Source organism: Talpa occidentalis, unplaced genomic scaffold (genome assembly GCF_014898055.3).
Source record: "Talpa occidentalis isolate TD23 unplaced genomic scaffold, MPIMG_talOcc4v2.1 talOcc4.14, whole genome shotgun sequence".
NCBI classification, from domain to species: Eukaryota; Metazoa; Chordata; class Mammalia; order Eulipotyphla; family Talpidae; genus Talpa; species Talpa occidentalis.
This window is the reverse complement of record NW_023601433.1, coordinates 11,398,175-11,411,003: the sequence shown is the minus strand read 5'-3', so window position 1 is coordinate 11,411,003 and position 12,829 is coordinate 11,398,175. Positions and strand designations below refer to the sequence as shown.

General features: G+C 52.5%; 1 protein-coding gene across 1 annotated transcript in view; it reads left to right on the top strand.

Annotated features, from left to right (window-relative positions):
- The window catches only part of ADAMTS17 (ADAM metallopeptidase with thrombospondin type 1 motif 17), a 239,828-nt gene extending 229,978 nt beyond the window's left edge, over positions 1-9,850 (top strand). Inside the window, exons 21-23 of the mRNA XM_037510070.2 lie at positions 946-1,098; positions 5,741-5,918; positions 7,003-9,850. Coding sequence (XP_037365967.1) covers positions 946-1,098; positions 5,741-5,918; positions 7,003-7,169 — 498 coding nt within the window. The 3' untranslated portion in view covers positions 7,170-9,850. The remainder of the gene's footprint in view (positions 1-945; positions 1,099-5,740; positions 5,919-7,002) is intronic.
- The last annotated feature ends 2,979 nt before the right edge of the window (positions 9,851-12,829 follow it).

Below are 12,829 nucleotides of genomic sequence, written 5' to 3'. Positions count from 1 at the left end.
AAAAAAAAAAGATTTATTTATGCATACAAGAACTGGGGTACAGGCCAGAGGTGTGAGGGGGTGAGAGGATTCACCAGAGACAGAGTGGGGAGCAGAACAGGCAGATCTACTGAAACCCACTGCTAAGGGGAGCAGCGGGAGAGACGGGAGAGGTCTGCTGTGCCATGTGGGTAGCTCCCTGGCCAGCTGGGTATGGAACTCGTGCTGCAGTGGCTGTGGACAGCTTCATAGGCTGCATCTTAACTGCTTGCACCACCAGGGAGGGGGCCTCAGACCTCTTTGCTTCAGTTTTCTCTCCTGATCCCCCTGCCCCACCCCTGTCCCCCACCCCATCATGAGCCCAACATCATTTGCCTTTGGACTCATCCACTATGTTGGTCTTTTTTTTTAAAAGATTTATTTATGCATGCAAGAGCTGGGGTACAGGCCAGAGATGCAGGGGGTGAGAGGATTCACCAGAGACAGAGTGGGGAGCAGAACAGGCAGACTGAATGAAATACACTACTGAAGGGAGCAGTGGGCAAGACAGGAGAGGTCTGCTGCGCCATGTGGGTAGCTCCCTGACCGGCCTGGGATTGAACTCATGCTGCAGAGGCTGCAGATTGCTTCATAGTGCTGTGCTTAACCCCTTGCACCACTAGGGAGGCCCCGTATTGGTCTTTTGAACCTGGCAATGGGCCGCTAAATTCCACTCCCCTACTTTGACCTGCTGAATGCCCCAAGTTCATCCCACTCCTGACTCCTGTGACCCTGTCCCTTCACTGGCCACTTGACCAGCATCCCAGCTGGGACGATGTCCATCAGGCTCTCAAAGGCCAAGAGCTTTTTGAAGATGCAAGCACAGCAACCCCACCTCTGGCACTGGGTCTGGCGTGTGGATTTAATGGGGAGAGGTAGATTCGAGCTGAATTGCACCAGATTAAATGTCCAAACCGTGTCTTGCAGTGTTCTGCCAACTGTGGTAAAGGGACACAGAAGCGGAAGGTGACGTGTACCAACTCCCAAGGGAAATGCGATGCGTCCACGAGGCCGCGGGCTGAGCAGGAGTGCCAGGACTACTCTGGCTGCTACGAGTGGAAAACTGGGGACTGGTCCAAGGTGAGTCCAGCGCATTTGCATCTCCATCCCTCCCGGGGGGCTCAAGGTCCCCAAGAGGCAGGGAGTCAGCCCTCAATAAGGTGAGCCCAGTCTGCAAACTCTGTACCTGCCAGTGATTGCACCACCTCGTGCCTGTGCAATAGGAAGGAAGCTGAATACCCCCAAAACACAAAGGGGGGTGCTGTAGGTTCCTGTCTGCCATCCATGCAGCATGCCCGCTGCACCCCAGCATCCTGCAGTGGACTAGACCACCCAGCCATGGAGAGAATCTCTAAGCCTGTGGGAACTTTGGCAACAAGGAGGAGGGGTGTGAGGGCAAGCAGGGAGTCCATTCACTTCCAGGACCCTCGGGAGGGTGCCTGGAGGTTGTGGGGGTGGGTCAGGACGCTTGGGGTAGGAGAAGGGATGAGCCATCTCAGAGAGCATGTGAGCCACCCCCATGGGAGCAGCTGCTTTACAGCCATCACAAGAGGGAAAGAAGCCTTGCTGTCTAACCTTTCTTTTTTTTGTTTTTTTAAGATTTATTTATTTATTTATTTATTTATACGAGCACTGGGTACAGTCAGAAGCACGGGAGGGTGAGAGAATTCACCAGAGCCAGAGCAGGGAGCAGAACAGGCAGAATGACGAAGTACACTGCTGAGGGGAGCAGCGGGCGGCAGGAGAGGTCTGCGCGCCATGTGGGACCCTCCTCCCGTGGCCGGGGAGCAGCCGGGGATTGAACCGGTGCTGCAGAGGCCTCGGGCAGCTTCGCAACCCAGCGCTCAACCGCTGCGCCACCGGGGAGGCCCTGTCTAACCTTTCTTTACGCATTCTCCTGGCATCTTTGCCTGACGCCCATTTACTGGGGATGGCCAGAAGTACCACAGTGACATGTGAGAATCATCCAACTTCTGGAAAGGCTTTTCCCCCAAACAGCACCATTTCTAAAGCTACCCAATGAGAACACAGAGCGTGATGGTGTTTCCTCATGGGTTTAGCACCTCGAAACTCTGTTGCTTTCTCTTCACTCACAGGCTGCAAACCAGGGGCTCGAGGGCCTCTGGCTTCTGCAGGACCCACATAGTATCTTAAACATTTAGAACATAAAGGGTTAACATTTCAAATGGGAAAATTTCACCTGAAAATTTAGGCTCTGGCCTCTCTACAGAAAGCTGGCAACTTGACCATGTAGCAGCGTGACCAGGGGCTGCCCCCCACCCCCCACCCCCGGGCTCCTCACAGCCATGTCACGCTTCCACTCACCTGCCTCACCCAGGCAGGTAATTTGGTTTGTGCGGCTGCTTTCTGCAAAGAGGAATAGTTTGAGTGTTGGAGAGCAAAATTTATCGGGACCTGGTTCTTGCGGAAACGCCACCCTCACAAGTCCGAATACAAAAGCCTCCAGACCCTTGGCCTGCGTAAAAGCCAAATTTCTCAGGTTCTCACTTGCTGGCTGTGCTGAAATGCAGCATCTGGACAGCAGTGAATTTGGGGAATACCAAAAAGCACCTCCATCCTATTTATTCCCTGATTGGAAAATCTGACCAAAACACGAGAACCAAGACCAACAGTTCAGTTTCTCCAAAAACCAACACATGAATGTCAGAGAACTTACTGGGGAACTATGGGCATGAACCTGACATTGGAGGAGAAACTTTATCGGAAGGTTCTTGCAGAAATGCCACTGAACTTGGGGTCACATGATAGAGGCATCCAGGGGCCGAGTTACGATGCTGTCCCACCTCTTAATATGTGGTCACCTCTCTGACCCTCGGTGTCTCTCTCTGCAGTGGGGACCTAACTCTGGCCCTGCCTGCTTCTCAGAGATGAGAGCTTTCAAGGTGCTAGTAGGTGGGATTAAGTCTTCGCCAGCTAAACCCTTTCTTCTGCCTCTAATCCACCACCAGTGCTCACACCATTGAACATTGCTCAGTCACCAGGGAGAGTCTGTTCCAATCTGCTCTGACTCAGTCTTATCAGGGCTGCCCAGGCTTTGATAGAATCTGAGATGACCACAGCTGCCTGCCCTCCAGGGTGCTAACTGTTTCCAGATCAGTGCAAATCATCCATGTCTCCCCCTCAGGACTGGGTCCACAGACTCCTCAACCCAGGGGGAGGGAGATGTCACCTCACATGAGAGAGGAAGACATTGTGTTTCTTCCTAGAACTGCCTGACTTTTAACCAGAGGCATTCATCACGCCTGAAATGGTGGGATGTTTCTAATTAGAAGCAACTTCTTCTGGAGGGATGATAATAGATGGGTTTTTCGAGAAAACTGTTGGCGCTCCATGTTAAATGTAAACGTTCCCTTTTACTGCAAAGATCAAAGCAACCAGCGACTTCCTGCGCAGGGAGGCCAGTGGAGGGGCTGGTCTGGCTGACCAGGTCTCCCCATCTGAGCCCAGACATCTCCCGCTGTACTGAGGAGATGGCACTCCCAAAAGAAGCAACAGAACCCAGGGATGAAGTCAAGGAGAGCCTCTCCCCACAATATTGCTGTGTGGGTGCCTTCCCCACAAGGCTCTCTGAGGCCTTCCTGTGTTTCTGGGAGGGAGACAGGCCTAGGTACAAGGCCTCAGCAGTGGGCCCCCTTGTGTCAGCGCCAGTGCTGCAGAGTTGCTGGCGGGAAAGCTAAGACAACAAACTGGCAGCTCCTGCTGTCTCCTCCAGGCCCCAGTTTTGCCAACCAGAATCAAGAGCTCTTGGGATAACCGGCTCTTGGAGGTCATCGGGAGTCATGTTGGCCTTGGGTTCCCAGAATCTATAGGGTGGAAGGCTGTAAAGTCAGGGGGATGGGGAAACCCAAAGCTAAGGCCGAGGATGGGATGGAAAAGCAGCTTGAGAAGTTTGATTGAAGCACGCGTGTGTGTGTGTGTGTGTGTATGTGTGTCTGTCTGTCTGTCTGTCTGTCTATGAAAGCATTTCCAGTTTCTAGACTGGAGCAAAGACAGTGGGGATTTTCATTATTGTTTAAACCTGCTATTCAGGTTTCAACAGCTTCTGAGGTTTGCATTACTCAGGCCAAGTCTGGGGAGAAATCTGTCAAAAATGCCTTTGAAGAGCTGTTGACATTTCACCAGCCAAGTGCCTTTCAGAATCAGAACAAATGGAGTTACTGTAAGGGTGTCCTCTCTATCTCTCCCCTCTCTCCCTCTGCCCCAGCTGCCCCTCCAGGAACAGCCCTGTGGGAACATGGGTGGTTGCATTGCATGAAGGTCCATCCTGCGTCATGTCTCCTGCTTACCCCAGAATCTGTGAGGAGACCCCACTGTGCCCGTCTCAAGGAGCCAGGACTCCCGCACATATCAAACATTCCTCTCACCAAGATGGTCACCAACTCTTTAGTTAATTGTCAGAACATCTTTGGGATCTAGTGTTATTTACAGGGGTGGTTTGACAGCTGGGAGAGGCAAGGAGTCAAGGTCCTTGCCAAGGTGAACCAGTCACCAAGGTCAGGCTTCTGGGTGATGACAGACTTTGCGGAGTCAGTGGGGGGAGGCCCGGGGCTGAGTCCTGCAGGCACCAGCCCCGGAAAGGCCCACACGAGCGTGTATTCTCCCAGCACAGGATACTTGTGAGAAAAGAGCCTCTTTACGCTTCACAGGGGACACTGGGAAATTAAGGGCAGGTTTCAAGTTCTCACCTCTGGCTGCCCCACTGCAACCTGGAGAGGTTTTTTTTTAAAAATTCCTTATTTTCTTTACTTAGTTCTGGTTTCAACCCTCCAGGCTTGTGGGAAACTCAACCCCATTCATTATAGAAGACCCCCTGATTGGGGCCTCCCTGGTGGCACTCAGGGTTAAGCACCACACTGTGAAGCTATCCACAGCCTCTGCAGCAGACTTCAATACCCGGCCAGCCAGGGAGCTACCCACATGGTGCAGCAGACCTCTCCTGACTCGCCCACTGCTCCCCTCAGCAGTGTATTTCAGTCAATCTGCCAATTCTGTTCCCCACTCTCTCTGGTGAATCCTCTCACCCCCTGCACCTCTGGCCTGTGCCCCAGTTCTTGTATGCATAAATAAATAGAAGACCCCCTGGTCATCAGGCCCAGTTCCTCTTGGGTGCCACTCTCTGCTTGCAATGAGGGTAGAAGGTAGGAGTGAAACGCAGCCAGCCTAACACTTCAGCAGTTGCCTCGTCTCAGCTCTGGCTGCTGCAATGAAATACTGCAGGCTGGAGGCCCTAAACAACAGACATTTATTTCTCACAGTTCTGGAAGCTAGGAGTGCAAGGTCAAGGCGCTGGCCAGTCCATGTCTCGATGAGGCTTCCTGGCCTGCTGAGGGCCGCCTTCACCTGTGTCCACGCAGGGAGAAGAGAGCTCTGGTCTCTTTCTTCTTCTTCTAAGGACATGAATCCCATCCCAGGGCCACACCCTCATGACCTCAACTAAACCCAGATACTTCCCAAGGGCCTCACTTCCAAATATCATGCCACTGGGGGTTAGGGCTCCAAGGTGTGGGTGGGGAGGGACTGCAAACATCGAGTCCATAATACCATAAAATCTTGAACAGTAATAACCCATCAGGCAGCTGTAGGCAGCCAGTCCCTCTCATCCTGCAATTTCAGTCACCTGGGAATGACATGTAGGGGCTGCATTGTGGCCCAGGAGTGCCCCCCACCCCCGCCCCAACTCAGGCTGTCCCTGTCTCCGCAGTGCTCATCCACCTGTGGGAAGGGCCTACAGTCCCGCGTGGTCCAGTGCATGCACAAGGTCACCGGGCGCCATGGCAACGAGTGCCCTGCCCTCGCCAAGCCAGCTGCCTACAGACAGTGCCACCAGGAGGTCTGCAACGACAAGATCAATGTGAATACCATCACCTCCCCTCGCCTCGGTGAGTGGCCCCCAGCTGCTGGGCATGCTGTGCCCCATGGTTGGTGAGTCCCCGCTGCCAGAGGCTCCCTCCTGGCCCTAGAGAGGCCAACATTGGGCAGTTCTGTAGAAGATTGGAGGTTTCGGTGGTGGGATTTCATCCCTTGCCTTATGAAAGCTGTTTGCTAATTGCAGTCTCATCCCACTAACCTCTCTGCCAACAAATGGGCACATGGGAAAATGTTCGAGGATTCTCGTCCATGAGGAGAGTCGAGGGAGGGGCTGTCTTCTAGAAATGAAAGGTCTAGGGGTGTCATCCGCAAAGCCTTGGTGTTGTGCACCTGGGATGTTCCCTGCGCTGACGCTTGAGAAGACAGGTGTTGCTGATTTGCAGACTTTTAATTTGGCAGAGAGTGGGTTGGCCCTGGTGCTCCGAATCTGTTCTTACCAGGCCGTGCCCCAGGCCGGCGGTGGCATGAGGAAGAGGGACATTTAACACTGACCTGATGACTCCTTTGCACAGAGTTTCTACTTTTCCAAAGAGAAATCCCTAGGGCATACCCCCATCGGTAGCCCTTTTCCCTAATGTGGGAGCATCACCACTATGAAGGGGATTTCTTGGCACCTTCACTGGGGAGATCTGAACTTGGAGAGGGTCCCCCAAGGTTTTTGCAAGTCCAAACCTCCTTGGTATCTTGGGCGGGGCCTTGTTCTGCACCACCAAAACCCTGCAGGAGATGCAGGCCACTTGTATGTGCTGTGTCCCTGTACTTTTGCAGGTCTTCTGACACCCACTGCCCTGTGCCATTCATAAATGTTTTATAAATGTTTCATAAATGCCAACAGTGCTGGCATCCTCTACCACAAAATAGCATTCACTGCCATTTAGTTCAGAAGCCAGACAAGCACACTCTACCAAGGTGTATCCTCCGTAGAAGAAAGCAACCTGCCAGCCTCCCTGGCAGGGTCCCTGATTCCTGAGTCTGTGCCCGGCTGCAGGTGCACGTGGGCGAGGCAGCCCCAGGGCCCAGCCCCCTGCCAGGCCTGCTCCGTGCCCTCCATGCTATCCGTAACCCCTGGGCTTTCTCTCCCCATCGCCTCCTTAGCCGCCCTGACCTACAAGTGCACGCGGGACCAGTGGACAGTGTACTGCCGGGTCATCCGAGAGAAGAACCTGTGTCAGGACATGCGGTGGTACCAGCGCTGCTGCCAGACGTGCAGGGACTTCTATGCCAATAAGATGCGCCAGCCGCCACCACCACCGAGCTCTTGACACCCGGCCCGGAGGTCCCTGAGCGACACTCTGACATGAGGTCTGAGCCCTGATGACAAGGCTACTTGGAAGCCCACCCACCGCGAGCACGCCAGTCCCGTGGCCAGGGCCCCAGGCCACGCCACTCCCAGGCTGTCCCGAGACTCCGAACGACTGTGTAGACCTTGAGAGTAGACTTGACGTTGGCCGCTGGTGCTTTTGTACTTAATATATTAACAGCCACTGGATGGCTTTCTGCAGTAAGGAAAAAATAGGCCTCAGTCACAAAGTAATTGTCACTTCTAAGGTTCCATGTACCTCAAAGGGAACACCTCCGGCAGACTCTTGTCAGAGGGAGAGATGACGTCTGGTGCTTCTGTCTTGGCTTTCTTTCAACGTCTGAATTTTGGTGCTTGATGTACCACAGGGGGAATAATAACCCAAAAAGGAGACATTTTAGGCTAAAGCGGGCTTTATTCTGAAAGCCGGCCACACCCTGGGCAGACGGACAGAAGGCTGGGGTGCCGGAGCCCGGCCACACCCCGCGAATCAGTGCTTGGCCTCCGCCCGTCTCTGCGGGCCTGTTCTCTAGCTCCTGGGGCTCAGAAGTTCCATCCTGAGAGCTTGAGTCTGTGTCATCCAACGGGTGCCAGGGCCACATGTTCTGGCAGTTTCGAACTGGGGAGGCATCTCGTTTTCAGATCTCTGCTGCCCACCGCTTTCTTCAAGGTGCTATGAGACTGGACGCATGCTCATTTTGGCAATGGGATTATTGCTTCCTGGCTTACAGGTGCGCTCAGGGCCGCTTGGCCAGGGGTCTCGGGAGCTCCTGCTCCGCCTTCCGGGGGCCTCTCTGCTAGCCATAAAGCTTTGCATCTCGCAAGTAGCATCCCAGTGACCTTGGCCATCTCTCTGAAGTTGGTGCTTTTTCAACCCTCTGAGAACTCAAGCTCAGCCCTGGGATCTTCAGAGTAAGGCCTGGCCCAGGGAAAGTTTCCTCCAGGGGCTGGTCAGCCTACTGGGCCAGGAACACGGATGGTGTCACCAGCCCGAATCCCTGCACAGCCACTCATCCTGTCCCCAGCCCAGACCCCACAGTGCCCACTGCTGTCACCCTGTCACCATTGACCATGTTCTCAGTGGGACAACAGCAATGCTCAGAAATGCAAGAGTCTCTCCCTCCTAGCATGCCCACCCCCCTCGCAACAGAAGCCTGTCCTTGCCAGGTGAAGATGGCAGGACCCTACTGCCCCGGAGCAGGGACCCTAGATGCCAGGAGGCCTATTTTGTTTGCCAACTTGGTGGGTGTTTGATGGGTGCTTTTTGTTCAAGGACTTTACTGTGAGAGCCCACCCACCCCCACCTTGGTACCGTGGGGGTCTCACTTAGGTGCATGTCCCTGGCACGTCTCCCAGTGCTTCTGGATTTATTGGTACTGTGTTTATGTATCTGTTTTTGTTCTTTTGATGTCACAACTTTAGGGTTAGCTTAAATCAGAAACGGGGAAAAGAAGCCACTCTCTGCTGTCTGCATTCTCAACCCTGCCACACTCTGTGCTATTTGCAGTTTTAATACCCCAGAGTCAGAGGTGGCTGCATGGCAGGGAATTTCTTCAGTTCCACATGAATCAAGCAGCAGTGCTGAGCAACCTGTCAGGTGCTCTGTGGGGAGGACGAGGGGCACCCAGCCCCTGCCCCCAAACTGCCAGCACTTGCCCCAGGGCCGGTCCCCAAACTCATCCTCCCCAACTCAGGCTTGGCCACCTGCAGAATCCCAAGCCCCCATTCCACAAAACCCACAGATTATTGGAGAACTAGTTTTCTCCTAGCCCCAAATGGGCTGCGCTTCACCACAAAATGACAGAAAGATCGCAGCTTCTGAGCAGCAGAGCTGGACTGTGAGCTAAGAAACCCAGGGCGCCGGGCCTGCTGGCCTCTGAGCCCACCTGAGCTGGGCACGCACCTTCTCCAGTGCCTCTGAAAGGCCCCCACACCCTCCTGGTGCTTTTTCAACCCTCTGAGGACTCAAACTCAGGCCTAGGATCTTCAGAGTAAGACCTGGCCCATGGCAAGACCCCCATGGCCTCAGAATGCAAATGATGGATTCAGACTCTATTCACTCCCCATGGTTCTCCAGAGTCTGTCTTTCTGAGTGCGCGTGGCTCAGCCATTCATTGCTCAGAAATTCCCAGCCATCCTCCGGTGGCTGGCACAGGCAGTGATGGGTGTCGCTGAAGCCGTTGGGGCACTCTCTCCTCAGAAGACCTTAAATCCGCTTGACGTTCTTTCATGGTTAAGAACACCCTGTACTGTCAACCTGTGTACTGTACCCTTCTGGTGCCACAAGCGTGTGAGGAGCTCAGAGTCTCACGGTGCTCTTTTCATTGGTGCAAACGAACCCCTCTTGGCTGACCAGGGCTTGTCATTACCAGACACAGGGAGAGAAAGAACATGACGCTCTCACCGCTCTGCTCTCTTTATTTCAGAGGCAAATGTATATATTCTCCACTAGCTAACTTACATTACATACTGTAGCCGTGGTATCTTCATTGTACTTTTGGTGATGGTTATGAAAGAAAAAAAAAAGAGCAGAAGACAAACATTGGACACCATTGTAAATGAAAAATTAATCATTTCATTGGAAGCAAGTTGAATATGTTTAATAAAATGTTTTTCCATAACAATTTTCAGCTGTCTGTGAAGTAAAAGATGAAAAGCAGTCCTTGTGGGCTGACATGGGGTGGGGGGCTGGGCTGGCCCCTCCTCCCCTCCCCCACATTGGTCACGTAGCTGGCCTGGGAATTGGACTCAAGGAAGTCTCAGCCTGCTGACCACAGCTGTGGACAGTGTCACAGGTCACTGGTAAATGCAGCTCTGGTGGGGGTGCGGGGGGCAGGGCTGGGGGCTTCTCCCCAGGCGAGGGCTAGCAAGTCATTCCGTCCTGGGCCATACCCCTGTGTGGTTGCAAAACACTGAATGGAGAGAGGAAGGTCTACACAGAGCATCTGGTGAAGCCACCTGGTTCCAGGGTGGTGCAGCCACCCCTGGTGCAGAGAGCCCCAGTTCTGCGAGATGGATACCTGCTCCCTGCAGTCACACCTCCCCGATCTTTAGCTCCCAGCTTCTCCCTACTGACAATCCAAATAACCTCTCTGCCCTTGCAGTGATGAGCCAGAGGCCTTGCTGGCCACCCAGATGGGGGACACAGCAAGGACACCCCACCACCATCCCAGGACGGCCACAGCCCGACATGGAGCGGGGTAGGACAATTCCTGCTCCTGGAGTGGGAGTTTCATCCCGCCCTAGCCTCAAGGAGAAACAGCTCCCACCTATAAACTTGGAGCTCTGCATTTCCTTTTCATGTTGCAGCAACACCCAGAAATTTCAGCAATAAAGACCTTTTGTTTTACGGACAACAAACGGCCCCCAGCCCCCAGGTTGCCAGGAGACTGCAGATTGTGTTCATTCTCATTCAGCCAGCTGCTGGCAATTTCTCCGTCTTTCTCTGAGAGGTCTGATCTCTAGCAGCTAACTTCTAGCTGCCCCAACGCTTTGTCATTTCTTCCTAAGCAGCCTGAATTCCTGAGTGACCCCCGAGGATTCCAGATTGTAGATGAAATTAAGAAGTTCTCCCTGCCGTGACTCCTGATCCACTGCCATCAGTGAGTGTTGAATGGGCTTCTGTTAGGAACTGGCACTTCCTGAACACAGAGAACGCAAAGGAACAAGACCTGCTTAGGAGCCCACAGCCCCGCTGGGCAGACAAACCTGGCATCCCAGACAACAGAGTGAGAGGGAGCTGCCACCCGGGTGGTGGCTTCCTTGTGGGTTTGTCAACTGACCTTCTTGTGAATGTTTTACTTGCCTTTTTTCCCACCTAGAAAATAAGTTTCACCAAGGCAGAAAACATGTTCACATGTTTTCACAAGGCTAAGTGAAGACAGTCATGTGTCACTTAACTATTAACAATCGGCTATGCCATGCAGCCTTGAGGTGTAGTAGGCTGTATATCCCTTCTGGTCTGTGTAATTACACTCTGTGGCATTCACATGACAAAATCGCCTAGCTGTGACTTTCTCAGATCACATACCCATCGTTAAGCTAAGCAGGATTATGCACTTACCCTTGGAGAATTTCAACTTACATTTTTTAGATTCTTTTCAGAATAATTTGGGGTGACACCAGAAGATGTATATACTGGGTAATAAAAGTGTACTCTAAAGTCAATGATTTTTTTTTTTAAGATTTATTTATTTATTTATACAAGCACTGGGTACAGTCAGAAGAGCGGGAGGGTGAGAGAATTCCCCAGAGCCAGAGCAGGGAGCAGAACAGGCAGACTGACGAAATACACTGCTGAGGGGAGCAGCGGGTGCGGCAGGAGAGGTCTGTCATGCCATGTGGGACCCTCGCCGGCGGCCAGGGATCGAGCCAGAGCTGCAGAGGCTGCAGGCACTTTGCAGCCCAGTGCTCAACTGCTGCACCACCAGGGGAGGCCCAGTGATTTTTTCTTTTCTTTTCTTTTTTTTTTTTTTGCTCATACTTACATATTTGGACAGCTAGCTACAAGTCAATGAAAACAAGATGTTTGCAGCTTTTCAAATTCTTCCTTGCCACAGGTGTTTTCAGGTGGTTGCCATGGTGATACAGAAACTGTTTTCTCTCCTTTTCATTTTATCTTTGGAACAGGAGAGGTACAGACTGAGGAGGCAATGTCTGCAGCTTGGCGAGGATCTTTGTAAAGTTTGATGTGGCGCTGCTGTGGGTATGGCTAGAACAGAACTTTCACCACGTGGCTCATGGAGTTGTGAGGGCAAGTATTTGTGTCTGGGATCGGGTATGACATGGGTGCTGGTTGCACCAGGGACCACTCTTACTGCCCTCATTGTCGTCTCCTTGGCTTTGAAGCCCTCAGAATAGCCCCTCCTAGACCCCAAGAAGCTTCAGCACTGCAGGAGAAGTATTCAAAAATGACCAAGAAACAAGGTTTTCCTCCTGGAATTTCCTGGGATTTCCCTTGGAAAGATTAGATACCCAAGTCAGGGAACTCCTCCCAACTATAGGAAAAATATAAATGACCCAGTGAATCAAAGAATTCCTTGATTGGAAGAGTCCAGTTAAACCAAAGTGAAACTCCTTTCCAAATGGGGGTAAGGGTCAGCGCACTACCAGGGCTGCCTTGGGGTCCACCCACCCCTGATATTTATAGACAGCCCGATCTGTAGCAGTTAAACACGCAGTATGAAGCTTGGCTTAACTAAGGCTCACGGATAAGAGGTGTCCTGAATTTTGCAGTAGCGCCTTTGTATTTCTTCCATCTCCACCTCACCCTCTGCCTCTCCCCAAAATTCTCTCCCTTATACTCTCCATTTTGTTGCTTTGCTTTCTATTTCCTGTGCCAGTATTTATTCCTTTTACTCTCCCTAGATCCGCTTCCCTTCCCTCTCCCCACCTTTCCACGTTCTGCTGTATCCACTTGCCCACTCTCCAATTTCAGACAATTATCCACTTCTGATTTTGACCCCATCATACACAGAGGAAATTGCACCAAGGACCCACTCACATAGGTTTCCAGAAAATGGCAAACTTCTCCAGGAAGTATTTCTACTCACCCAGGATCCTTGCACACTAACTGTTCGCTAGATGTTTTAGGGGTCTCTGGTCGCTCACTTCCAGCTTAAT